The sequence below is a fragment of the Melospiza georgiana genome, chromosome 6, assembly GCF_028018845.1.
Source record: "Melospiza georgiana isolate bMelGeo1 chromosome 6, bMelGeo1.pri, whole genome shotgun sequence".
NCBI lineage: Eukaryota > Metazoa > Chordata > Aves > Passeriformes > Passerellidae > Melospiza > Melospiza georgiana.
Genome location: NC_080435.1, coordinates 24321903 through 24349392, shown reverse-complemented (window position 1 = coordinate 24349392; position 27490 = coordinate 24321903). Strand labels below are relative to the sequence as shown.

The window sequence follows — 27490 nt, the reverse complement described above, 5'->3', positions numbered from 1 at the left end:
GGAGGGGAAGGACTCATTGCCCTGAGGAGGAAGCAGTGGCAGAAGCAATGAGAACTGACCGTAACCCCATACTCTACCTCGCTACACCAGTGAGGGAGAGGGGTAGAAAATCAGGAATAAGTTTAAGCCCAGGAAGGAGGGAGAGCTGGGTTGTCTTTAGGGTTAGCTTTATTTCTCATTATCTTGTTTCACTATGATTGGTAATAAATTAAAATACTTTTGTTATGAAAATTCTGTTTCCCTGCCCTTAATTCATATTTTCTCTCCATGTCCAACGGAGGGAGTGATGGAGCAGCCCAGGTCAATCCATTGCACAACAATATAAAGATAACATCAAAGACTTTTTGTTTTTATTTTCAGCTGGGTCTTACCCTGACTTATTTGGAAGTCAGTGTTAAACTTATTTTTTGACTAAACAGTGGTGCAGATGAAAGCAAAGGCTACCCCATTGCTCTTTATCAAACATATATCAAATTATACATGTTCCTCTCAGAGTTAAATAAAGGTGGCCCTTAGAGACCAATCAATTTTTTGTCATTTGGCTGAATTTGACTATGAGTTTGTTGATTTCCCTACATACCACCAGCTACCACCAGAAAGAGAGCTGGCCTATCACACACCATTGTCCACAGTGAACATTGCTCCCTGGTCCATGACTTTATTTGCAATTCAACTAGTTCTTACAACTAAGAGTCACCTTAAAACAGTCTTGACTAGTAAATGTGTGAAATATTCACTGAAGTAAAGAGCACTCCGTTCGATAAACTAAATGTACCTTTCAATTAAAGAGCAAAGGATGGGTCTACTTTTACTTGCCAGGCTAGAATACTAAAATGAGGGATTGATATGCTCTCGTGTTCACCATTATGCTGCCACAGATCCCAGTATGCGGCAGAAAAGCGCTGGCAAATTGGCCTGACGCTTCTTTTGAAATTGCAGCTTTATGAAATTGACCAGGGGAAGGGCGTGTGAATGGGAGCGTGAGAAAAGCGGGCGAGTAGCAAAAGTGAAGCATCTTTAACAGTGAAAGCAACATGAGTGACATTCACGGCTGCTCACGGAATGCCAAGGTGATTAAATACAAATTAAGTACTTTCTGCAACCAGGGATGTGGACGGTTTTTTAGGACTGTGATTTATGCGGGAAGCGGCCCCTCAGCTGCCCTGAGGCACCCAGCCAGGAGCCTGCAACCAGCCTGAGGCAAAAATGTGCAACACCTTATCGGGGATGAATTTTTTTAAGCCCATAATTGACGTGCGGGATGTGAAAACGCGACACTTTCCCCCCCCACACCCCGCCTGCTCCAGTACCCCAGGGACGGGCGGGAAATGGCGCGCAGGGGGCGAACGCCGGGGCAGCGCCGGGCCCGGCGGGAGGAGCCCTGCGGGCCGCGGCTCCCGCTCTCCCTCGCAGCCGGTCACATGCGGCGGGCGGAGCCGCCCGGGGCGGGCCGAGCCCCGCTTCCCTCCCCTCCCGCCCCGTCCTGCCCCATCGCAAGCCGGCTCTGGTGCGGTGGCGGCGGCGCGGTCGGTGGTGCGGATGGAGGTCGGTGCTGAGGCGGAGCCGCTGCTGCCTCCGCGGCGCTGGCGGGCGGGCCGCGGGCTGTGGCGGGAGCGCGGCGGTGCCCGCTCGGCCGCCGAGGACGGTGAGTGCCCGGGGCGCTGGAGCAGGCGGAGCTCTTGTCTTTCCCGCAGAGCTGGGGCGCTCCTGGGAGCGCCAGGAAGCCCAGGAAGCCTCCCACGGTACTGCGGGGCTCGGCCGCCCTGCCCGGGCTGCTCCCGGCAGCTCCGGCGGGGACGGCTCTGAGGGAGCCGTCAGCGCTGGGTTCAGGTGCGAGACGTGCGCTGCTGCTGCAGCCCCAGGCTTCTTTAGTTGCTTATGTGATTTTAGGGTTTTCCTCTAAGTTGCTGACAAGGTTTTCTCGAACCCAGTGGCTGTCCTATGTGTGACATCTCAATTCTCCCAGGATGGAATCATTTGGAGACCTCAGGTTCCCTTTTTTCAGGATGTTGCATCACCTAAGGGAACCTTCACACTTGATTGCTCTTTTGTGCAGTTCCAGAAGTGCAGCGCGATCTGGGATGGATTCTGCGTGCCCAAACCGAGACGCTAGCGCCGAGTTCAGGGTCTGGGATGGATTCTGTGTGCCCAAAGCGAGCCACTAACGCTTTAATCATCACTTGTGACTAAGTGTCACTTGCTGTGACTAAGAGTTGCAGAATAAGTTGGATATCCATGGTAGAATGTGTGGAGAAATTGCTATAGTAAACATTTTTGGCTAATTTCCCTGTTTTATTTTTATACTGTAAGCAGCCACTTAGATTCTGCCCTTCCAAAATCCTTGGCATCAACACTAGTGGCTTGCGGTGTGCTTCAAGTACCTAAAGCTTTTTCTGTCCTTGCAATCCTTTTAGCTAATGGTTCCTTTAAGCAACTTTTGGTTTTATCTCACTAGTGTGAGATGTCATAAAAAAAAATAATGTCTTTACTGCTTGTCTCCTGTTTATGCTCAAATCTTTCTCGTGCCATGGTTCATATCAGGATCAGTACAAAACTGTTGTTGCTGATGCTCAGATAAAGGATGACATTTGAAAACCCTTTGCAGTCTTTGTAGGAAATTGATGCTGCTGAATCATGTGGAACATAAAACTGTCTGTGGCTCTCATGAATGGTGTTTCTGGCATTGCTTGGTGTGTGTGGGAGGGAATTGTGTTTCTGCTGGGATCGACTCCTTCGTGTATCCCGCGTTGTCATTGCTGTCTCCTGGGTGGAGATGGTGCGAAGTGCTCCTTGGGACTCTTCCCCTCTGTGGGAAAATTACACTAGCATATGTTTTTCATATCTGGAATCCCCCTCAATTTCTTATCTCTTTTTATATATCTCTTTTTTTTCCCTTCCTTATTTTGACCTTAACAACCTTTATTTCTCTTTTTTGCTTAATGGCCAGCTAAGTTCCCGAAAGGTCTTACTTCAAGTAAACACAAATGGCTGCCCTTTATTTTTTATGTGTCTATTTTCACATAGACTTCTTAATTATGGGTTTTTAAAAGTGTCATAGTAACTAATTTAGTGGTATTTTATTTCAAATTGTGTTCTTTCACCCCTTGCTGTGTCTTGAGCTCTGATCTGTTTCGTATGGTAATAGTAACTCTCAGAACAAATTTAAAAAGCACTTAATTTAGTTCTCATATGACTGGAGATTCCTGCTGGTTTTGGAAGAACAAATACCACAGTATCTTTATTAAACAAAAATAAAAATTGCCATAGTAATAGTGCCTGATTTTCCTGTCTTTGCTTGACTGTATACTCTGTCAAAGAACAATTTGAATTTCCATTATTTTGTCTGTTAGGACTTGTCTCTGTGTAGTTTTGTGGTACTTAACCACCAGTGTAATCTGGCTACTTAAACCTAAAAGAGAACCTTTTAACAAAACACAGAAAGGTGCATGATGTGTTTGATATTATTATTACATATTTAATGTAATGCACAGTGCTGCTGACAGAGCAGATGTGGCAGGAACTCTCTTTTTTTTTGTGTGTGTACAGTGCCCTTGGTCATGAGAACTGTGATTGTGCACCTTCTCTTAACTGATAAGCAGTTTTATCCAAAATACAGCAAGTGATTCTTATTTCTTTTTTACTTCATAGGTGCTGGAGCTGATAATGACCTTTATATAAACCAAGCCATAGTATTTATTGAAGATGCAATACAAGTAAGTAACAATTTTTTTGTTAGCTTTTATGCTTCCTGTGCTGGGTGTTTGTCACACACTCTTGCCAGTTCTTCTGTGTTCAGGCAATGTTTGTAAACCACCATCTCAATTCACAAAGCAAAATCAGAATTCCAAATTCCTGTGGTATGCAAGTCTCAGTGAACTTCTGCCTAGGAGAAATATATTTTTCCCCACAATGAAGTAATCTCTTTTAGGGTTTCAGAAGACATGCTGGTTTGTGGAGTGATTTTCATGGTGTTATTTTTTGTTTGTTTATTTGTTTGGGTTGGTTTGATTGTGGATGTTTTGCTAGTGACTAACCTACTGCTAAGAGAAACGATTTTAGCAGACCCTGTAATTTGCCTCTCCATCTGACTACTTGCACATCTTAAGAGCTGGTAAAAGCTCAAGAGTTTAAGACTGGCTTCAAGTGTGAAGCTGAACTTGATGCCTTTTGAAGTCTTGATTCCTGCTTTGTTGCTCCTTTACTGACCACTACTGCAGGTTCCTAGATCCTGTTTTCTTCTAGGCAGTGGGAATGCTGAAGGGCATTTCTTGAGCTCTCTTGCTGCTTGGTTGGGAGATTTCTGGGGCTCAGATGTATTTAAGGTATGGCCACCTTTCTGGAAGCATCTGCTCAACAGGGGCAGAGTAAGAACAGCCCAGGATCTGTCACAGAGGAGGGACGAATTTTGTGGATTCCTTAAGAATCACAGGCACTTCCTGATCTGGAAGCATATTTTATTCAAAGACATTGGTTGAGGTCTCTTCTGTTCAGAATTAATTTGTTTGCATTTAATGGCCTGTTGGAGGAGAAAGACAAAAGAATAGCCATGAGTGGAATGAATGTTGGAGAGGGGAATTAAGTGGGTGGACCATTTTGGCGAGTACATAGAATAGTCAGTTGTGACGGTGGTCACAAGGGTTGCAGGTGAAGAGAGAGGCGAGAATGTTGATTCCATGTTCAGAAGGCTTGATTTATTATTTTATGATATATATTACATTATGACTATACTAAAAAGAAATAGAAGGAAAAGTTCTCAGAAGGCTAGCTAAGCTAAGAATAGAAAAGAATGAATAACAAAGATCTGTCTCCCGGCAAAGAGCAAGACCCAGCTCTGCCGTGAGTGGTCAGTAAATCCAAACATCCACAGGAGACCAATCACGGATCCACGTGTTGTGTTCCACAGCAGCAGATAACCATTGTTTACATCTTGTTGCTGAGGCCACAGCTTCTCAGAAGGGAGAAAAATCCCAAGAGAGGATTTTTCACAAAAGATGTCTGTGACAGTCACTGAATTTGTAATACAAATGCTGTTATTTGGAATGATGACAGTGCTTGCTTGAGATTACCGGCACACAGTTTATTTGAGCAGCTCTGTGGTCTTTAGATAGCAGAAATTCTTTACAATCTTCCCCTTTTCGCACATGTAGAGCACCTTTGTGATCATGGGTGACCTGATACTTTAATAATTAATAACATGTACTAATTTGGTTTGCTTTGGTCACTTGATGTTTGTTTTTGAGCCAGACTGAATGTAATGTTTGAATGATCCTTTTTGCTTCCTGCCTTCAGTACCGATCTATAAATCACCGTGTGGACTCCAAATCCCTGTGGCTTTATCGATGGTACTATTCCAGGACTTGCCAGTGGTAAGAACTTGGTTATTCTCTTTGCTTTTTTGTTTAGGAGTTAGTCTTCCTGAAAAACTACTCTTCCTCTTTCTAATTTGTTAGATAATTAGTTAATTGTGTTTTTATCTTTATAAGAACTTACTCTGGGAAGCAAGTAAGTTCTTATGACCACATGTGAGCATGATAGAAGTGGAAAACAGAAAATTTTATGGAAGTTTGATGACAGAGATAGCTCTTTGGAAACAGCCACAGCATTGTTGCATGAGTGGAGTAATTAGCACGATTTAAAGCACTGTGCCTTAAGAGTTTTCGAAGTGTATGTTTCTAAACATGTTGGATTACCAGCAAGATTGTTTGCTGCTGTCAGTTTCAAAAGGACACCACCTCATGTTATTTGGTGGTCAGCTGTTACATCTCCAGTGCAGGCAACAACATGCTAGTCAAGTGCTGCCTTGTCGTCTAACCCATTTGATTGAAATATGGTATCATAAAGCTTGGTTTTCTTCAAAGAAAATTGCTTTACTCTTAAGTATTTTGTTATTTTTTTGACTCATTTTGTGGCTGGATTATGTGGTTTGTTTTGGGGTGGTGTTTTTTGATACTTTTTTTATGGTTTTGTTGGTTTTATTTTTGATTTAATCTCTGTCCAAACAGGATTTTGAGCTTAACCATTACTGTAATCTTGGCTTTGGCTTTCATTGAAGAGCCTTCCTCACTCACCATCACATCCGATGTGCGCTACCGCCTTCCTGCCTGGAATCCTCCCTGCGGCCTCACGGAGAGCATGGAGCTGCTCTGCTTCCTGGTGTTCGTGGTTGATGTGTCTGTCAAGGTGAGCATCTCCTTCATCTGGTACTGAATGAAGCAGTAGGTGTGTGGTAGAATTGTTTTTTAAATGTTGAGTTTGCAGGATAAAATTGCCTTGCTTTATTAGACCATCATTTCAGGAGAAATTAGCAAGTGAATATTTACTTAATTAAGACATTTATTCCCTTTCTTTTTAACCTGATTTTCCTAATTTAATTAAATGAAATAAATTTTGCTCAGAGTGCAAGTGTTTTGGCTTAGCTGCTTGTATTAGGCTACAAAATCAGGGAATATAATAAATATATGTCGGTTCATTTACACAAAATATAAGTTGTCAGAAACTCACCTTTCTTAGGATAGTTATTTCTGGAAAATCCCTTTTTTATGTTTATTAAGTGGGGAATTTTCTTGCATTCAGAGAATTTCTTTCTCATGACCTTTGTGCAACTTTTGCTGACCTTTATTTAGTTCTTGTAGGAGAAAAATACCTCAACAATGTATTTTTGTTTGGATCTTGGAGAGCTTTTTAAGAGCACTAATGTAAAATTGCAGACACTTGGAAAAAAATTGGTGCTAACTTATTAGGGTATTGGATTTTATTATTGAAGTAAGTTATGGTTGTTCCTTCTATTTCCCTTGTCCAGAGTTACTTAATTGGATGGAAAGAATTTTGGAAAAATAAATGGCTAATGGCTTATATACTGACATTAATTGTTTCCCTTGCTGATTGGATTGTGTCACTGAGTTTTTTCTGCAAAGAGGTAAGAACAGCTTTACTTTGATCTTTCATAGCTGGATAATTCACTGAAGCATAGAAAAAGTTTGGTGTAATTTAGCTTAGTAAAGAATTCTATTTTATTCTTAATGTAAGTTTTGTGTCTGTTGATAAAATTAAATAGCACTCATTGCTTTAGTCTATCAGCAGTTGAAGGGTGCAGGGAAGACTCATTGCCTGGCACCGATTTTGAAATGCAATTGGAGAATTATGTGCTTAACTTGAGTGAATGGCAAAGCCTCTGTAGTGAAGTGTAAGAAAAAGGTAATTAAAAAGGTAATTAGGTAGTTTACCATCAGCTTTCTAACCTGAAGCTGTGCTGTGTTCAAAACAGTTGTGTTTTGAGAGCAACATCAAATTTGGAAATGGTTCTAGAAGTGCCCTCCTTGATGCAATACTGCACTCTCCCAGTTGGTTTTGCCTGCCACAGATTTACATTAAATGAGTTGTTGTGCACTTGCAATCCTTGTTAAGAGAACACTAATGTGGTAAAAATGCTGGGAAATGAATGAGAGAGACATGATCTTAAAATGTGGAATCTTGAGGTGAGATAGTGGACAGGGAGTTTGAACAGGAGTCTCCCAACACAAAGCGGTGGCAGAAGGAGCAGTTGAACTGCTGGGGTGGATGAACAAGAGAATAGAAATAAAGTAATTTCTGTGGGTTTTTTTTGCTGCTAAGTGTGGCCCACAGAAGACTGATCATAAAGTGCAAGATGCTGAAACGCTTGACGTAGCAAATAAGTGACAGGAATAACTTGAAGGCTTGCAAATGTCTTGACTGCAAGAATCAAAAAGATAATTTGCTGCAGTGTTGTGGGGGAAAAAAGCCCTGACAGCTTGAGTCTTGTCAGAGACAGAAATTGCTAAGTAATTACCAGGCCCTTTAGTTATAAAACAGTCTGAAAATTGAAGTTAAGGACTTCTTTTTAGAATATATATTTGTTTTTATGGAAAGTTGCTCTCTATTAATCCCTTTCTTGAGATGGACCTTGGCAAAAAATACAAAAATGCCATCTCTTGCCAGATTGTTATGTCTACTGAGCAGTGAAGTTAGATTGTTTCCAATTAGTGGCCTGATGAAACTATTGAAATGTCAATGTGTGTTTTTAAAGCAATCTCTCCTCACTTTAATGAGGTGTGGAATCTTTTTTCTTCTTTTGTGAGCTCAGAAGAGCAGAGTTCAGTTCTTTTTTCTGTTCTGCTGTTTGCTTAGTCAATGTGTGTGTCCAGTGCTTACTGACGAACTTGCATTCAAAATATTTGAGCTGCCAGTCTTGCAGGAACTCAGTGTCTGATCCTTTGTTTTTTGCAGAGTGTGAGAATAAGGAGAATCCTTCGCCCCTTCTTTCTCCTCCAGAATTCCTCTATGATGAAGAAAACATTAAAAAGTATCAACAGCACATTGCCTGAAATGGCCAGGTGGGTTATAGCACAGAAAACATCCTTTCACAGGATGGCTGGGAGTAGAGGGTTGTTAGCCCTGGAGTTCCGGTTTGGGGCATCTGAGCAGCTTCCTTCTGGATTGGGTAGCTAAGTGCTCAGTGAGATCAGGTTGCAGAGGATGAAGGTTGTGGTAACTTTTTGATTCCCGTTAGTCTCTACAGGATCTCTAGATTTTGACCTGACTGTGTGTTTGACATAGGTTTTTTAATGCTAGTCAAGTGGGAGGTTTTGATTCTGCTTTTCTAAACCCTTTTGTAAGGGAAGAACTGAGGCACATAAGTGTGATTTTTATTTTGTATCAAAACTCACATCCCCTCCTGTTATCTCCATATAACTTCTTAAAAACATGCCTGGTTTTCTTTATATGGCATAATTTTGCATTTTTAGAAGAGGATATTAAGAATAAGACAAAGATACTGTTAATACTTTGATATATTTGCTTTCCAACAGTGTTCTTCTACTACTGGCTGTTCACCTGTCTCTCTTCACCATGTTTGCCATGTTGCTTTTTGCTCGAACAAAGGTAATTAATTCTCTGCCTGCTCTGGTAGATCCGGGTGCCTTTTTCCTGTACTTGCACAGCAGCTTCTTGTCTAGTTTTATAGTCAAACAAGTGAAACTCGTTTTCCCTGAGAATGGTCACGTTGTCAGATGAACTGAGATGAGTTTGAAGTCCACTTGGAGAGCTTTAACATGTGCATGGTATTGTGTATGCAGGAGATTTCCTTATACATTTACCCAGTTTGATCCCTTGAGTTACTTTCTCTGCTTTTGTTGAAACCCTCTGTGCTGTTCTGTCTCCAAAGCTCTTGTCACTCTTTCATTTATATTATCACTCATTTATTTTTTTCTCTTCCCTATCTAGCTTTTTGCTAACCTTAGTTTCTTCTGTGTTTTCTCACTCTTCAGTACTGGTATTTCTACCAGGCCATGCCCTGGTAGGTTTTTGCCTGTACTAGTTTGGGTTTCTGATCCGTTTGGGTTTTCCTCTTGTTTCTCTCTTCCTGCTTCTGAAAAGCAAAATTGAAATTTTGTGGTTAAAATTATTTTTGTGTTCCGGTAATCTTGATATGTTCCTTCTGTTCTAGACTTCCTGTATCTTAGTGTATCACACTCAGATTATATAGGGTTTTTTTTTATTCTTATTTTTTAAGGCCTTCCATAAATATGTTACTGTAAACACAACAATTTCTTGCCTACTTCTCCCATTAATTTTGTCCCATCCTTAATCTCAATTTTGCACCTTCATTTCTGCTGTAATTTGCTCTTAAACCAGCTTCTAGTCTTCCTCACAATCAGCAAATTCCCTGAATTCCCATGTTACAGAATCTTTGGAATTAGAAGCAGAGGTCTGTTTTCCCACTGTTAGTTGCCTTCTGGACCTTTGTATTACCTCTGTTTGTCACATCTAATTTCAGCTATAAGCTTCCCCAGCAGATGTATATTTATAACTTTATACCTAAACCAATCACTTGTGTATACATTGAGGTAAAAAATAACAAATTAGAGAGTGGACTTTCCTATTTTGGTGTGCTGCTCTGACATCCATACAAACAAATTTTATCTAACATGGCAAAATTCTGCAGGCAAATTCTAAAAGTAGGTTTATTAATGAAATTCATGACTCTGCATTTTCTTGTGTATGTCCTTTAGAGTTACGTATTCCAGTCTTTGCAGCAGATTCAGAGCTGTTTGTCCTGTGGTGCCTGACTCATGTTTGTGTTGTTCGCACTCCGCTTTTTTTTTTTTTTTATCTGTCTCTTTTGACCTTCAGAAAAAAAAATACATGTGGAGGATCCACGGATCTGAGATCAGCCTCCCAGTGTGTTTTTGATGAAGGTTCTGAGTCCCATACTGTCCGTTTGTGGCGTGATTGTTCTTCCTGGGTCTGAGATGCTAGCTATACATAATTTCATGTGGGCCTTCCTGCTCTTACTTGTGCTTTTTTATTAGTATTAGTAAGTGATGTGATTGCTCTGTATTCTTACACATTCTCTTAATTTTTATTAAGAGAATGTGTAATTATTAACTTTCTGGCTTTTGCTTTTTCCACAGGGTAGATTTGATCAGGTGTTTAAGAAATTGATTGTTGACTGATATTAATTGTTTAAAAAAATGTAAACTTTTTTCCCCCTTCCTTGCTAAGACAGTGGTTCCTTGGTATTTTTCTTAACAATGAACACATCTTTGCCCAGGATAACCAGCAGGATAAGGAGTGGGTGGTGTATTTCCGGAATTTGCCGGATTCCCTGACGTCACTGCTGGTCCTGCTGACTACTGCAAATAATCCTGATGGTGAGCAGTCTTTCAGAAATAACACTTGTCTCTCCTTTTGAAGAACGACAGAGTAAGATTGCTCTGTTCAGAATACTGTAACCATTCTTTCAGCTGCTGGTTCTTAGTACAGCCACAGGAAGGTTGTGTAAAGGTTTTTCATGCCTTTAGTAACTTGATTTTTGCCTTTCTGTGCTGCAATTATATATGCCACTCTAAAATCCAGCCTATGAGAGCTTTTACCAATTACCAAAAGTTCTTAGAGGTCTCTATTGTGCATCTCAAGCATTAAAATATTATTTCCTATTTTTGTTAAATTTGATTCAGTGATGATACCTGCGTATTCTAAGAATCGAGCATATTCCATCTTCTTCATCCTCTTCACTGTGTTAGGTAAGTTACCTCTTGTCTTTAATGCACTTTCAACTTGTGCATACCATCTACACTGTTTTATTTTTCTAGGAAAGTTTAATCATGAATTTCTCACTTTTGTGATTCTTCCAGTTATTGCAAAGTGTCTGTGAGATCATTTTCATGGAAGGTGCTTATGGTTTGGAGTTTCTTGGTAACATGAATATACATTACAGTGTATTCAAACATTAAAAACCTTTGGGAAATCAAACGCAAGAAAAATAACCTTCTTTAAGTTTTACTTTTGATTTACTGCATATGCTGAAACTTCTTTGAGAAACAGATATTTTTCAGTAAATTTTACTGCCTCTTTTTCTCCAACAGGCAACTTGTTTTTGATGAACTTGCTTACAGCAATAATATACAACCAGTTTCGAGGGTACCTTCTGGTGAGTAAAGCATTCCTAATTTCTATGTTCTGCCATAACTTTGGACCTTTGAAGAATTAAGGTATTAAAGGAGCCTTCCCATTCTGGTTGCAGATACAGTTTTAAGGTACTAAATGCTCTTTGATGCAGATATTTTTCCCTTTATGTGCTGTTACAGCTTGATCCCCTCTGGTGGCAAAACCTGCTTGCATATTTCCAAATATGCTGTGGATCTGCAATTTTGACTGTTTGTGGGGGGCGGAGGGGGGGAAAGGAACTGTTGTATGACTGACCAAGGACAAGTGGCTGGGTAACTTAAACTGTGTGAAGGAAATCTGCTGTGGTGTTTATATAACTGCTGTTGCAGATCATAGAATATTAAGGGATTGGAAGGTACCTTAGAGATCATTCATGGGCAGGGGCACCTCCCACTAGACCAGGCCTTACCCAGACTGGCCCAGTAGCTTTTCTAGTAGAGTTTCAGAGAGAAGGTGAAGTTTGTTGGATAATAAGCCCAAGGCAATATTAGTCAGAATGAATGGCCCCCACCCTCTTGTGGCAGAGGAGTGAGTAAACAGAATATGTGCAGAAAGGATTTTTGGTAATCCTTTCCTCCTCTTCTGTTTCATCCCATTTTTCTCAATTTTCTTCTTTCTTACATGACAGCATGACATAATCTGACTATTAATAAAGTAACTAAGTTTGAAAGTGATTCCTGTAATTAAAAAAACCCTTGAAAAAACATAGCTCTGGATTTGTGCTTTTAGGCAAGAAGCTGGAGTGGCACAAGCTCTCTAACTCTTCTCTCTGCATGCTAGTGTGAATTTCTGTGAATGCTTGAGCTTTGCTGTTGCCAGTGCCTCTGGAAGAGGAGTATGCCTATGCACTTCAGAATAGAAAATAAACCATAACCTGCATGCTTACTTGAATTCCAGGGACTTGTTTGCTTACTTGCTTCCTTCCTCCTTGTACACGGAGTTCTTGCAAGGAGTGTGGCCTAGGGCAGTCTCCTGTTCTGATCTCTAATCACAAATCTGGGATGTGTGCCCGAGGATCAGTGTATTATTTGGCCATAGGACACAGTAGTGCCTGAAGTGTGAGTAAATTGTTTCCTCTGTGATGTTTTTACTGCTCAGAAATCAGTTCAGTCCTCACTCTTCAGGAGGCGGCTGGGAATCCGGGCTGCGTTTGAGGTGCTGTCTTCCCTGAAAGAGACTCCTGCTAGCGCACAACAGTAAGTGAAGGACCTTGGAATAGTAGATTATCTAGAGAAAAAAAGAAAAAAAAAAGTAGATTTTTTGGTAATTTTGTTTTGTTTTAATATATTTACTTGAGGGTGTAGTCTCGAAAATGGCAGTTTGTTGCTCATCTAATTTATTTATTTTTTCTGCAACTGGACGTTCATACCACGCTGTTCGTGACTTCTATGGGGTCTGTTTCCTTTTTTACTACTTCTAGTTTCGTTTGCTTTTCAAAACAAAGAGGTAGAAATACATTTAGAACAGGTAATTTTGCCATGTATGAACTTATCTGTAGCAGGGCCCATTCTGTTTTCTTTTAAATAGGTCCTGTGTCAGTGTTGGGTCCTTACTACAGGTGCTGCAGAAAGCTGAGATGGATTCTCGCTGCAAGCAAGCCATCATGAGAGTAAGAACTTTATTTTTAAATATTTTAAAATATTATTTAAATAAATTTAAAAATATTTTCGTAGCCTTTACGTTGGTGACTATCAATCCTGACTAGCAAATCCAAAGATCTCCTCTCTGTTGCAGCATTCCTTGGATCATAACAGAATAGTGGCACTACTACATGGTACTAAAATTTTAGTGAGTCAAAAGAGCATGTGATCCCAGAGAGGGAAAACAGAAAAGGCCAGACATGTCCTCCAGTCACTTGGAGTGTTGTGTTAAAGCAGAGCAATACTGAACCTTACTCAAACAGCTTGAATTACATCTTTATTCCTAGATTTCCAAGGTAGTCTGAGGGGTTTTGGCAAACTTTGCAGATGTTCCTATTGCAGATGTTGATCTGAATGTTTCTCTTTCATGTGAAGTCACTCAAAATGTGCTCCTGTGACCAGCTGTCAGCTGCCCAGTTCCAGAAACTCTTTGAAGAACTAGACAAAGATGCCATTAAGCAAGTATGGATGCGATCATCATTTATAAAGCATCAGAAGTAGTCTGACCTTGTGCAAAAATAAGTGAGAGTACTCTAGTATAAAGTGTATAAACAAAGTTTGCAACATGTGAACATAAGGTGTGGTCACATTGATTTTTAAGCTTTTTGTGAGCAGCTTTTATAGCCACAGACAAAATTGCTCTGTGGGCTTTTATAGCGTTAGTTTGGGATTGTTAGGTGGTGCTAAATGTACAAAATACATCTTTGTTTATTCTGTCAGCATTTGAAAGTGAGTTGTTCAGGCAAAATGGTTCAGTCTTTTCCCCCAGTCCCTGAATGAAGAACAAAATGTGGATTCTCTCAGTGTTCAGATGAAGATGGGCAGTAAGCAGTTTTCTCCACTTGGAGAGAGAGAGAGGAAGAAAAAAACAAAACACTAAATTATTTCAGGGTTAAGAAATGTTCTCTTCTATGTTTGCATGTATCTAAGACTTCTGAATAAAATGTTGGGAAATGGGGAAGGGATGTATACAAATAGTAGCTTGGTGTTTAGTTTATCTGCTTGGGGCATTGGAGAGAGGTTGGATTATCTTCCCTTGCCATTACCTTGTGCTGTGCCATAATCAAAATGGTCTCTTGCTGTTAGTAGCATTTTCCTGATGAAATGTCAAAATTAGTCTGTGGCCCTGAAGATTTGCTTTGAAACTGTCTGGGGTTTTTAAATCTGAGAGGGGGTGTGTTTTTAAAATTATTGTATTATTTTTAAAATGCTTATGCTTTGTGACTCAGCAAATCCTTTATGTTCTTTTCAGCACCCTCCCAGTCCAGAGTACCAATCCCATTTTATGCAGAAAGTGCAGTTTGCCTTTGGCCATCCCTACTTTGGCTACTTGGGGAATGTGGTAGCCCTGGCAAACATTATTTCTATTTGTGTAAGTAAAGGGTTTTTTTTCTTGTGGGGCAGTGGTTTTCTTTCTTTTTCTTTTTGTCATTGTTTTTTGGTTTTTCTCTGCTAAAAATTTAATTTCTGCTTTTGTTCTTTAATTTTCATTAAATAACTGCTTTTTCTAGCAGTTGGGTTTTTGGCATGCTTTAGTCATGCAAAGTGTTAAGAGGGAATACTTGCAGTTAAAAATGTAATTTAAGCTGCTTGAAAAGGTTTATGCAAAACATGAAAGACTGTTCTTGTGCTTAAAAATCTGTTTAATGTAGCAGTAAAGCAGCAGATTAATAAAATATTTTTTGTTTAAGGTGGTTTTGGTGATGGATGCAGATAAGCAGCCATCTGAAAGAGATGACTTCTTCCTGGGGGTAAGATGCAACAATATTCCATGCAGTTATTGCTGTTCCCTGAGATGTCAGGAATTGTAATGGTTGTTTTTCTTTTGGGGGGTGAAGGCTATCAACTGCTTCTTCATCCTGTACTATCTGCTGGAAATGCTGCTAAAAATCTTAGCAATGGGCTTGAAAAGATACTTGTCTTACCCAAGCAATAGATTTGATGGACTTCTGACTGTAATTTTGCTGGTGAGTGTTGTGTTTGCTTACACATTCTTGGATTTGTTGGCTCGGGACGTTTAGGGAACTACAAGAGTTGGTGGGATTGCTTTTTTTTTTAGCACTGATCTGCTGAGCTGAACAACATAAGCCAGTGTTGAGGATTTCTGTGGCTGGAAAGTTTGCATGGTAATACATGGTTCTCTTAATGTCTGTGTTCTGAAGATAGGCTTATTTAAATCCATGGAAAAGGTGCTTTTCCTGATAAGAAGACTTTTAAATTTTATTTGGAAAAATTCAGCTCCTGGAATAATTGCATGAGGCATTCTGTTCCATAGTTTAAAACCACTTTTCTCTTTAAATTTAAAAACAATTGTCAGACTATTGTAACAATTATTTGGTCAAAGCCTGACACCCCTGTGGCAGATGAAGTCAAGTTAATGGTTAATGGTATTCACTGTATATCCTTTTGTGAGTCACTGTTGGATGCTCTATGTACATTTGGTTTGTTTGGAGAATAACTAGGCAAATACAACAATTCAGAGCTTTAAAGTGATTCCAGTTAGTTGCTTAAAGGTCTTGAAAATGTTTCTTGTCAAGAAGCTTACATAATTTCTGCAACTCAGATTTATAAAATAAAGTTTTGACTTTTGTTTTGTTTTGGTTTTTCTTTCCTAACTGAAGATTTTGGAGATTGCAACTTTTGCTGTGTATGGATTTCCTCACCCTGGCTGGTGAGTAACATCTGTGACCTGCTGCCCTTTGCTCAGTGGCTGTGGTTGGTCAGGGAAGCACACACGTCATATATACATGTCATGATGCTATCTATGATCATCAGCCCAGTCTTCAATTTACCAAATTTGGTAGAATTTTGCACCCTTGTAGTCACTAGATGCCATGCAATATTGATAAGTGAAAAAATCTTTCTTTTTTCCTAGTGCTTTAGAGTTGTGTATCGCTTTTCTGAGAAGGATGCATTTGTTTTAATTGTAATGTGATTTAAAATAATATCTTGGCAGGTCTGTGCTTACCAGGGGTGCAGGAGTGGGAATAAGGTTGTGTATGTGGTACCAAATATGTTTCAGTATCAGCTTGTCCATTAATCCAGTTAGATGAACTCCCAAACAGCTGATGAGAGCTCTTCAACCCTGTGTGTAGACTGAAGGTAAAATGCAGTAAGAAAGTGTAGTAAGAAAATCCCATGGACTAAACACTATTTGTTGATATTGTAATAGCAAACAGTTGTTTTTTTATTTTCTTAAGTTCAAACAGCTTTTGGATAACTATCCTGATTTCTTTTTTGTTGTAAAAAACATAAATATCATTGCTTCATCTTAACATTTGAAAACCGTCTCCACAAGAAGAGAGGAAGGCAAAGGAATTCTGGAAGGTTTCCTGAATCTTCACAAGTGATTCATAACACATTCTGTTACTTTGTGTCTTCATGCAAGCTCACACTTAAGACACTGACACTCCCTGATTTTTCAGGATTTTTGTTGTATCCCTGATTTTTCAGAATATTTGTTATGTTGCCATCAAGTGTCAGGGATGGAGAGAGACAGAGAGACTGATTTGGTGATCAGAATCTGATTTTATTCTGGGATACAAACACTTATATACTATTTCAGGGAGACTAGTAATGTGTACTGCAGTGATTAGGTTAAAATCACATACACAAATTTCTGCATATAACAGCATCTCTTGTTTGCAGAGTTTAATGGGATTTTCTTTTTCTGGTAAACCACTTTGATTTAATCTTCTTGCAATCCAGGTCTAATTTTCAAAGTTCCATTTGCTTTTGCCAAGGTATCCTATTATCAAATCTCTTATGTTAACCAGGTACAAAGTCTATCATCTGTCTTGTGTCCCCCAACATTCCAACAATCAAGAAGTTCTCTTAATTTCACTAGATTCTCTGAACAGGGTTAGACAAGTCAGACCTTATGGTTTTAGAAGGGTTTATATTTGAATACTACTTGTATTCCTATCACCTAGAAGTGATAGTTGCCAGAAGAATAATTGCTACAGACTATTAACTAATTATGTTAATTATTGATGTTATCATTATATTTGTGTTTGATTCTGCCCTTTGATTCTTAAATGTAAGCAATTGCTTGCTCTGTCGTCTTGGAGCACCAGAAATTCTTGTTAGGTCTTTGTGTCAGTCACTGCAAGCAGGTTACAATCCAGATGATTCCCTCTGAATCCTGATGTGTGCTGCTGTCACATCCACAGACCAAGCCATTGCCACCTTCAGGGCAGGACAGTGATATTGCTGCTATCTAGACTATGCCTTCTATGCAGTGTTATCTTAAATTATTTCATTCATTATTTGGGTTGAATATATTGGAGGTACAAATCATGACTTAGTATGTGTTACCAAGCCATTGGCAGCTTTAGATCCCCACCACCTGCCCTCCTTTCCAGCCAAGAAGCATTCAGCATGCTCATGTAAAAGCCAAAATTCAGGGTTTTAAAGTGTATGCCCATCTCCTATGGAATGTTAACACATAAGGAAGAAGGTTGACAAGACAGTCCTTTGACCTAGTGCTGCTTTCAAAGCCCTTCTTCGGCCAGGCATGCCCTGAAGGATTAATGCCCTTCTTTGTGCAAGTTCCTGAAGTATCTCACTCTAGCAGTCTTTTTGATACACTTTGTTTTCTGAAAGGACCCTCTTTAGTGCCTCCTCCCCAGCACAAGGCACAAACATGCTCTTCAGAGAGCTCTCTGTACATATTTAAGAGCCCAGGCTAAATGGGGTACCTTCCTTTATCAGTTATTAGTTTAGTGTAGCTGAGATTCCTGCTAAGTAAATCAATGTATTTACCTGTAGCCCAGTAGATTTAACTGTGTTGTTCTGTCATGGGCTGTTCCTCTGATTTGTTCCTTTTTCTGCCCTTCCTAGGAGGCCTGAGTTCATGGGCTTATTGTCCCTGTGGGATATGGTGCGTCTGGTGAACATGTTAATTGTCTTCAGGTTCCTGCGGATTATCCCCAACATGAAGGTGATTGCTCTTCCCTCTACAACCTGGGTCTCCTTGGTGGTCAAGCTATAAATTTTGTTAGAGTCTTTCAGGTTCTAACACGTAAGTGGAATAGCTCAGCTCTAGCTGTCCTGACTTTTGCACAGTCCTTCACAAAATCACTGACTCTTGCCTGTTTCCTCACCAAAGAAAACCAGCTCAAGTTCTTTTGACATGATTTTTTGTCCTTGTAGTAAAAATTTTATATGGATTGGAAGTGTGATGAATGTCATAGGTTCAAAATTCTGCTCTGTTTTAGTTCATGGCTTTGGTTGTTACTACACTGCTGGATCTGGTGAAAAACTTAAGAGCCTTTGCAGGAATCCTTGTGGTAAGTCATGATGCAATATTGTAATTTCCTTTGTTATAGTTTAATAAGGATATGACACCAACATAGTTAACAAGGTTCTTGTACAATCACCATGAGCAGTAACCAGCCAGTTCTTCTCCAGGGCATGTCTTGGAAAGCCACAATAAACTAGTTTGTGATAGCCAGCACACAGTGGCAGTGCCTCCTTTAGGAGGAGTATCTTTAAAAGATTAATTAAAGCTTCCTTTGAGTGTTTGCCTTAGCTTGGGTAGTGTGGATTCAAAGTAAAAATTAATCCATGCTAAAAGTAGATCAGTTTTCCTTACATGGTTTGCATATGTTAAATTAAATAGCAAAACAACTTTAAAATTGTTTTTGGCTGAGAGGGTCTTGAGATGGCATGTTTGGACATGATTTTTTAAGAGCCTCTGCCATCCTGTTTTAGGTGTGTCTGTGTAGAACATAGACTCAACAAATATGATTAAAGGGTGGATCACAATGTGTGATGTCCATTACATAAATTTTCCCAACTCTTGAGTTTCTGGTTTTGCAACCGTGTCTTCCTGGTAGGGCAAAGAAGTGCCTGGCTAGGTTTGGTTCTGCTATTGTTCTTGGGTTTTTCTAGGGTACCTTAATTTGAATGGTTAAAGATAATGATTTGTTGTTCTAGTCTATATACCTAGCATGCAATTTAACCAGAATGTAGGGGGATAGAATATAAGAAAATAAATATAGTGTAGAAAGTAATCTCACCCCTAAGCAGTTGCAGCTGGGGCCAATTATCAAAGATTAGGAGCAGGCCTGACTTTACCAGGCCATGGCTGTAACCAGTGAGAAGAAGATGCTATAAAAGAGTGGGGTGGCTGGGTGAGAGGGGAACTGGAGTCTCTTGTCTGCTTTGTGAAGAAGGAGGAGTCAGTGCTCTGAGAGATGCCCATGAGAAACACGAAGAAGGTATGAAACTTTTGTGCTAAGGAGACAACAGTATGGAACCCCTGCAATAAGATGACAATACCAGAATATCTATTTTTGTCACTAATAATTTCTCCTTTTATATGTAGAGGATAGAGCTTAAATTGGTTTATGTTGCACTTTGAATTAAAGATATTGGTAGGGGCAAATCTAAGGTGGTAAAAACCTTGTTGTGCTGTACAACTCACACTTCTGAGACAAGTCTGCCATAGTGTTTGCCTCTTCCATCAATTAATTTGCTTTTACTTGAGGCTACATGGAAGTTCTCACTGAGCTTCTGCTGTAGTCAAATCTGACTCCATTGCCAGCTGATGCAAAATATCTTTCCTAATGTTAGCATGGAACACACATGCAGATAAAATAATGTAACTGATTAGCTAATTTCTCAGGCAGTGAGTGATTTAAATACTTATTTTTTCAAAGAATAAAATAAATTAATTTTAGTGCCAGGTCTGTTACCCCATCTAATGGCAGGCTATGAAATGTCAGCTTCAGCTTATTCCAGTGGCGTTCAAAGTTTGTAGGCCAGGTCATCTCTCTTCTGTTTATTCCAGACTTCCCATTCTTGGGTTTGTTTTGTAACAAAATACCAAAAAAAACCCAAAACAAACCAAACAAAAAAGCCCCACACCAGATTTTTGTTTGAAGACTCAGCTTGCTTCAAGCTTTCCTGGAATAAATGGTTCCTTCTCAGAGAAGCAAAGCAAAACTGTAGGTTATTTCTAGAACAATCTTTTTAGGATAAAAATTGCAATATCACCTAGGCAACTGCTATAGACTGAAAGGTGTCTCTTTAAAAAGAAACTTGCATTTCTAACAATTAGAAGACATGAGTTCCCAAATCCTTTGTCTTATTCAAAACCTTATTTTTAGACTAATTAGCATTTTTTAGGGAAGTGCTGATGGAATATAAAATAATGACATCATTTTGTCTTTCAGCTAAACTCACTAGAAGTTTATTTTCATTGACTCTAGCAGAAAACTCAGATATTTAGGTTGTTCTTTGTAAATACTGATACTGAGCTTTGATTTTAAGTTGCTATTCTGCAATGTTTGTAGTTAAATATCAGCATTCTGAGACACAGAGAAGTAAAATAGATGATAAAATTATTCTATGCATTTTCATAACTCAAAATTAGGTAGAATATTAAAAAGTAAGAACAAGTAGTTGAGAAGTATTTTCAGTTTAAAAGCTACAGGCACTGTTCTTGATGCAATTACCTCAACTGTGGTACTAATATAAATTCTGTGTTAATTGCATTTTGCTTTCTTACTTTGTGACAGAAATATTCAAAGCTAATAGTTGGTTGTGTTCCTTCCAGGTGGTTTTCTATGCATTTGCTATAACTGGAATAATGCTGTTTAAAGGTGCTGTTGTTCCCTTGGGAAATACCAGGTAAGATTCTAAACATCACTGCTCAGAATGAATCTGTTTTTCCAAAGCATCTGCATCTTTTTACCTCTGAGCTGTTTGTGGTTGGTATTGTTCAGGTTTTTTTGCTCTCATTCTCACAGCCACCCTACTTTTAATGTTAAATCACACAGCTTCACTATCTGTTACTCCTTCTGTTTCTTTTTGCTGCATTGAAACGCTTATCTGTAGTTTAACCCTACTTTATCTGAAATACATTTTTTGAACTGTTTCCCTTGTTTTCTGCCTGTATGAGATAATCTAACTTTCTCCAAGGGGCACAGAAGAATTCTAAAGCAGAGTTCACAGGGAGCTGTGTTCACATCAGCCTGTAATCTCTTGCAGTGCTGCCAACACCACACATGATAATGGCACTCTGCAGTGTGGGACCTATGAACAGCTGGAATATTGGCCCAACAACTTTGATGACTTTGCTGTGAGTGTAATCATGGATGAAATCCCTTGTTCTTCTACTCTCTGCTTGTCTTTCCTCCTCATTTTCTGAGGCTTAGATCTGTGATACAGCCCCTTAAACACTGTTCTGCTCCTGTTCTTTAGGCAGCAGTGGTGACCCTCTGGGATGTGATGGTGGTGAACAACTGGCAAGTCTTTTTGGATGCATTTTCAAGATATTCAAGTCCGTAAGTAGCTGTAGTAATACTGAAGTCCCATATAAATCCAGCTTATAATGTGCCTGTACAAGAAGTGTACACATAGCACAGCTCCTACCATCTGCTCAGAGGGGTGCTGCTTACCTTTTTTGAACCAGTTTTGATATATAGGAAATAAGTCTAATGCTTCTGTGTTGTCTATGTGGGTGAACAATTTTTTCTAGACTTGAAACCTTGGACATAACTTTCATTTGTATTTACTGACTTCATGGGGAATATTTGAATGAACGGGATAGTGCCTGGGTTGAGCTGTTCCAGTGACCCTTGGCTGGTTAACTTAGGAGAGTGAGTCTGTTTAGCTAACTTAATGAAAAGCAAACATTTTTTATTTTTAATTTTTTGATTCAGACCCCCTTTTCCATTAAAAAAGTAGTAGTATTATAGTTCAAGGAAAAAAATACGATTTCATGGTGCTCTGCTCATGCTGAGCTTATTTACTGCCTCCTTTATATATTGTCTGTTCATCTGATCTGCAGGTGGGCCAAGATCTATTTTGTGGCCTGGTGGTTGATCTCCTCTGTCATCTGGGTTAATCTCTTTGTGGCTTTACTTCTGGAGGTAAGGAAGTGTGTTTATTTGGTGTGAGAACCTGAAAATGGCTTCTAATTTGTGTAGGAAATGAAAAGAAGCCAGACAACTTTGTGTTGGGTTTGTGTGTGTGCTTACTTTACTTTTCTTGCTGCCCTGTGCCTGAGGAGCTGAGGAATTGTTTTCTTTTTCCTGGGGAATTGTATGTTTTATTTGCAATTTTGTCACAAAACTGGTTGTCTTATTGGGTATGTACAATTTCATTGTAACACTGTCCTTATTAGAAAAATGAGAAGTATTTAAAGTATTATAAAGTTACTCGTCTCTTATATGTTGCCATTTAAATTCAGCATTAATTATTCAAGCTGATGGCTTTTTTGCATTTTAATTTATCAGCAAATGAAGTGAGCAATTTAAATTTAAAATTTTTATTTTAATTGGTTCTCCTGTGTTTCTTCCCACCCCAGTTTGAATTACTACCATTGCTCAGTGCTACTCTAGAGAAGTGGAACTGATCAGTTATTTTCAAGAGATCATATTCTAGAATTTTTCAGAGAAACTGTGGGAGTGCAGTTGCCTTAGCAATGCCATGAAGAATGTGTAGTTCTGCTAGTTCCTCATGGCATACTTTCCTGCAAATCCAAATTTCTGATGGAGAAGGGAATGCTAATCATAACAGTTTCCTCCAAGGTCACCATTGTAGACTTCTCTTATAGGTAGTGGAAGGACCTGAGAGCCTGTAGAGGGCACTTCACCCGATCTCAAACCCTATGAAAGTTTGTTGGAGATGTTCTTGAAATTGCTGAGTGTACTGAGGATAAAAATTTACTACAATAAGAAGAAGGGCAAACTTTCTAGGACATCTTCTGCCTACTTGTTTCTGCAGGGCTGTGGCCCAATGTTGTTGTCAGAGCCAAGATGCAGCATTCCATTGCAGGAGAGCAGGATGTCACTATTTTTGTGTTGTTGGTGTTTGTGTTTTTTTTTGGTTGTTTTTGTTTGTTTGTTTTTTTGATTGTTGTTTTTTGGGGTGTTTTGTTTTTTGTTTGTTTGGGGTTTTTTTTGTTGGGTTTTTTTTTGCCTGAGCTGTGTGTATACTCCCTAGGTATTCATCTGTCAGAGTTATTCAAAATGGGTAAGGGAACATGGCAAAACCTGGACGAGCAGTATATTTATATGTTGTTGGGTTTTTAAAGAGGAAGAAATTCATATCAGGTGAATTCATATCAGGGTAGTTCACACAGTTGTCTTGGGGAGGCAGTCCTTGCTAGGAGCTGAAGGCAGCAAGGCTGTCTTCTGCTCTGCTCTTCTTTCAGTTTGTGATGAGAAAGTTATTTCATTGCTGAACAAAGGCCTGAGTTGGTCACAGTAATGACCTGCACCAAGTAAATAAGCTGATGCCTAAATAAATCAGTGTTCACCATATAAAATCAAACCTCACCTGCCTCCCAAATCTTATCTGCAAACATAGTGACCAGATATAACCTCTTTTCTGGTGCCATCAGAAAAAGCTTTTCTATCTTTTGCTGTTTTACATTTCAGAACTTTATTCACAAGTGGGACCGTCGCTGCCAGCGAGAGTCTCTTTCAGATATTGAATACCAGAGGACAGTTGAACTCATGTTCAGGTGAGTTGGGCTGGATTTGATAATCAATGTCGCTTTTTTTTCTTTGTCTGTTTTAAGAAATGTGTGCTGGCTGCAAGATGTCTTCTGTTTCCTCCCTCTGAAGCAAACTGTTTAATCTGTTTGTTTGGAGAAATCCAGCAAGTGCTGTAGTTAGGCCTGCTTTAAACTGACTTGGTAGCGTAACCTTTATATGCTTTGTGCTCATTGTAGGATGGGAGAAGAGGTGCTGGGGGTGAGGGGAGCAACTGCAGAGGGAGGAAAAAACAAGGGATGCATGTTCTTGGCTTATTATGAAATTGTGGGTGGTGAGTTAATACTTGATGATCGTGCATTAGTGGAACTTGTGGTGCATGTTGGATACTCAATAGTAGCGTTGGGAGCATGTTCTCATTTGGGAGTTTTTTTCAGGAAAACAAATCCACTGACCTTCAGTTGTATTGTACTGTGTGCAGGAAATTGCTTCCCTGCTTCTTGTGGGAAAACAGCTGCTGGTTTCCATGACACATCTGTAGAGGATGGATCACTTGCAACTAGATGTATCTTTAGGGAGAATCAGCTTATTGTAATTTTAATTCCTTGTTTCATTCCTGAAACAAGTACATGTTACATCTCAGTATAAGCATTGCAAAAACAATTGCTGGGAAGCTCCCTTTGCTGCCCCTAACAACTCATGCTTTTTCTTTGTAGAGATGTTTTGGAAGAACCTACAGAGGAGGAGTTGATGGAAAAGCTGCACCAGCACCCACACCTGCACTTATGTAGGTGACTGGTGGGAAGGACTGATTTATTTAGACCTCTGTTTTCTTGAGGTTGTCAGCTGGAAGAAACTGAATGGATTTTCTGTGAAATGCTGTTAGGAGAGGGGCTTGTAGGACACTATGTGAGATTCTGCTTGGGAATTCTCTGCAGAAAGGTTTTTATTTTGGATTCATATCTTTTTTTGAAAGAGATTTGAATCCTGCTAACTTGATTTTGAGTTGCAATTTCAGAAGGAGTATTGCAGCTGTTATTTTTATAGGGTATTGATATCAGAAGGTTTTATTTACTTTTTTAATAGGGAAAGTCTCTTTAAAATGACAGTGCACTTTAAAACATGAACTTTATAACCACTAAGCCTGCTACTTTTTTTAGCACAAGAAAATGGAAAATTTACTGCCTTTTTTTGCTGCCGAGTGTGGCAAGGGCTGCACTCTGCAATTCATGAACAGATTAGGCAGGACCAGAACAAAATCCTTAATCTTCTTCTAGTGAGAGCTGAGACACTATTTTTATTGTAATGTGACACCAGCATATCTTACCAAATTTTTGGGAGTTAATCGCGTCAGAGCACAATCAATTCCAGCTTGGTAACAGGGACTGCCTGCTTTGCACATCCTCTGTTTTTCTTTGCTTTCCATGGGGGGTTCATGCTGGTTGTGCCATTTAGGTCACTGAGAGCTGTTAGAGCCTGGACTGGAGCAGTTGCGTTCGTGGTTTTCAGTGTGGTAAAACTAAGCTCTCTTTCAGAGTCAGTATTCTCATGTTACTCTTTACTGAACCTCTTCCTTTCACTTTCTTCCAAGTCCTGTTCCACACTGTGTTGTATTTCATGAAAAACCTAAGGGGAATCAGCTTTGGCTGGAATGTTGTACCATGATCACTGGAGTCGCCCACTCAAAGGGGGAAGAGGAAAAAAAAAAGGTTGAATGGGATAATCAAAGTGCTTAACTGTTGAAATTTTAATTTGAGCCTGTGGGAATTGAAGGTGCTCAACCAGTATTTCAGGATCACATTCCTTAATGGCTTAATAACCACATGCTGTGCACCATTAAGTTTCTCAACAAATCCAAAGTGGAAGATTCGCCGTAAGCTGTGTCCACATGCTTTTTGTTATCCCCTAGTGTTCCTCTGTAAAGGGGTTTTTGCTTGAATCTCTTGCCACGTTACTAGTAAACTGCTATGAAGAATAGAATCAACCACAAATACTGGTTTTATATGTACAAATGGAATTGCCCTTTGGGGCACTGCCTTCTCCTCGAGACACTTGTCACCAAAATAGACATTATTGTGGTTATCTCTGTATTGACTTGGGGGGAGGTAATTGGCTTCTATATATAAGTCCCTTGATTCTTTTTCTAGTTAAAAAAGGTTTTATCAGAAGTACCAAGCAGTCATCCTCTGTACCTTTCCTCATCTTTTTTCATCATTTGCCATTTCTCTTTGCATGAAAGAGAGCAAAATATCCAGGATGATGGTGCTGATGTTTTTTTTGAGGTCAAAACCATATTTTTGCCTTGTTGTCTTACTGCTCAGAAATTACTTAATGATCCTTTTCTGTTTCTTTACCTTTCTGCTTGTATTTTCTTTGTGCTGCAGAGCAAAATATGTTGTAGATTTTATATGTGTAGGACAAATGTGAGCTGAGTTCTGAGCTACTCCTGCAGTTTTTCTTGCTTCTGTAATCCTGCCTCTTAAGCCATGCCCTTGTCTGCATGCAGTCTCTTGTCTCTGTTCCAGACTAAGCCCCCCAGTAACTCACTTGCACTGGTTTCAGTGGCATCATCATGCTTATTTTCAGTCATGCACTTAAAGCACTCATCATGGCAAGCTGATCAAGGCATCAGCACACAGTTTTCTGAGTTTTGAGTTTGTTCTGTTCAGTATGGCTTCATGTCAGGATGGTTTCTGTTCCTTCTAGTGGGATATATAATTACTGCCACCAATGTATTGGGACTTATTACACAGTGGTTAAGCACGCATATTTTACTTTTCTACTGAAAAAAAAAAAAAAGTTTTGTTTTCTACTTTTCTGAATACTTGAAATAGCTTTGCCTTGCCAAAATGAAGTGTCCGGTTCTTATCAGCTTACCAGTTTGATTATTTTTTCTGGCCTCTTAAGGTTCTTTGGGGTTTTGTGGTTGATTTTTTTTTTTTCTTTTTTGCCATTACTTAACAACATTACACTACAATCTACCAAAGCAAGACAAATTGCTGTGGGATTACCATAAACATCACAACTGTTTCCATTATGCCATCTTTACATCTGGATAAATGTGGAGAAGGTGTTCTAAAGGGAATAGTCTGTCTTGTTCTTGTTTCACACTTGTGTAATCAACTGAAAGTGTAACTATAATTTAATACAAAATTGTGCTACCTAATGTCACTTGAACTGGAAGATGTAAATAACCACAAATCTTATGCAATAATTGTATAAATCATGGAAATGAATGTACGTCATTAGGTAAAATTTGAGGTTTGAGTTATTAAAAAATTTTTTTTCTTCTTGAACCATGAAAATAATTGGGGTGTTGAAATGATTCCTGTGGTTTGTTTTTGCCTTTCCCTTGTTACTGATTTCTGCAGTGCCAGGCATTTCTGTTCCCATTGTTTTTGCCAGTTAAAGGCTGAGCCCATGGAGGAGGTTGCGTGCAAGTGAGATATAAGTGCTTGGTTTCAAAATGCAGAGCTAAAGATCACTGCTTTGTTATTTTCCAGTTCTGGAGGCACATAGCATCCTCTGTGCCAAGTTTTAAGGTGAAACCAGGCACACCCAGTTTTAAGGTGAAACCTCATTGGAACTGAGCATTGATGGTTTTGAGAAGGTGGATTTTCATTTGCATTTCCATCTCTACAAACCAGGTATTCCTTCATCTCTCTTTTCCGCAAGAGACTGGTGGAAAAGCATTCTCAGAGCATTTCAGCTGGGGCAGATTGTACACATAATTTAGCAGAGTCCATGGTATTCTCTGGTAGCATATAGTGGTTTGGAAGGTGGGGTTTTACTAAGGGTAGAACAAAATCAGTTCTGGAACAGGTGCCTCTGGCAGTGGTTGTTGTAGATGCTTAGGTGGAGCATGTGAAAGCCAGAGCATAGAGAAGATCACCTTGTGTTATTAAATCAGGATCAGATTTTTCTTGCTTCTGA

General features: G+C 39.4%; 1 protein-coding gene across 1 annotated transcript; it reads left to right on the top strand.

Moving 5' to 3' along the window:
- The first annotated feature begins 1539 nt into the window (after positions 1-1539).
- Positions 1540-27334, top strand: TPCN2 (two pore segment channel 2). Its single transcript, XM_058026050.1, has 25 exons — positions 1540-1645; positions 3649-3713; positions 5290-5366; positions 6003-6180; positions 6800-6916; positions 8245-8351; positions 8826-8898; positions 10571-10670; positions 10977-11042; positions 11385-11449; positions 12565-12662; positions 12994-13075; positions 13482-13568; positions 14359-14478; positions 14798-14857; positions 14945-15073; positions 15728-15777; positions 17949-18048; positions 18326-18397; positions 20671-20744; positions 21105-21195; positions 21318-21400; positions 21907-21988; positions 23501-23586; positions 24274-27334. The coding sequence occupies exons 1-25, from the start codon at positions 1540-1542 to the stop codon at positions 24350-24352; spliced, it is 2247 nt and encodes a 748-aa protein (XP_057882033.1). The 3' UTR covers positions 24353-27334.
- The last annotated feature ends 156 nt before the right edge of the window (positions 27335-27490 follow it).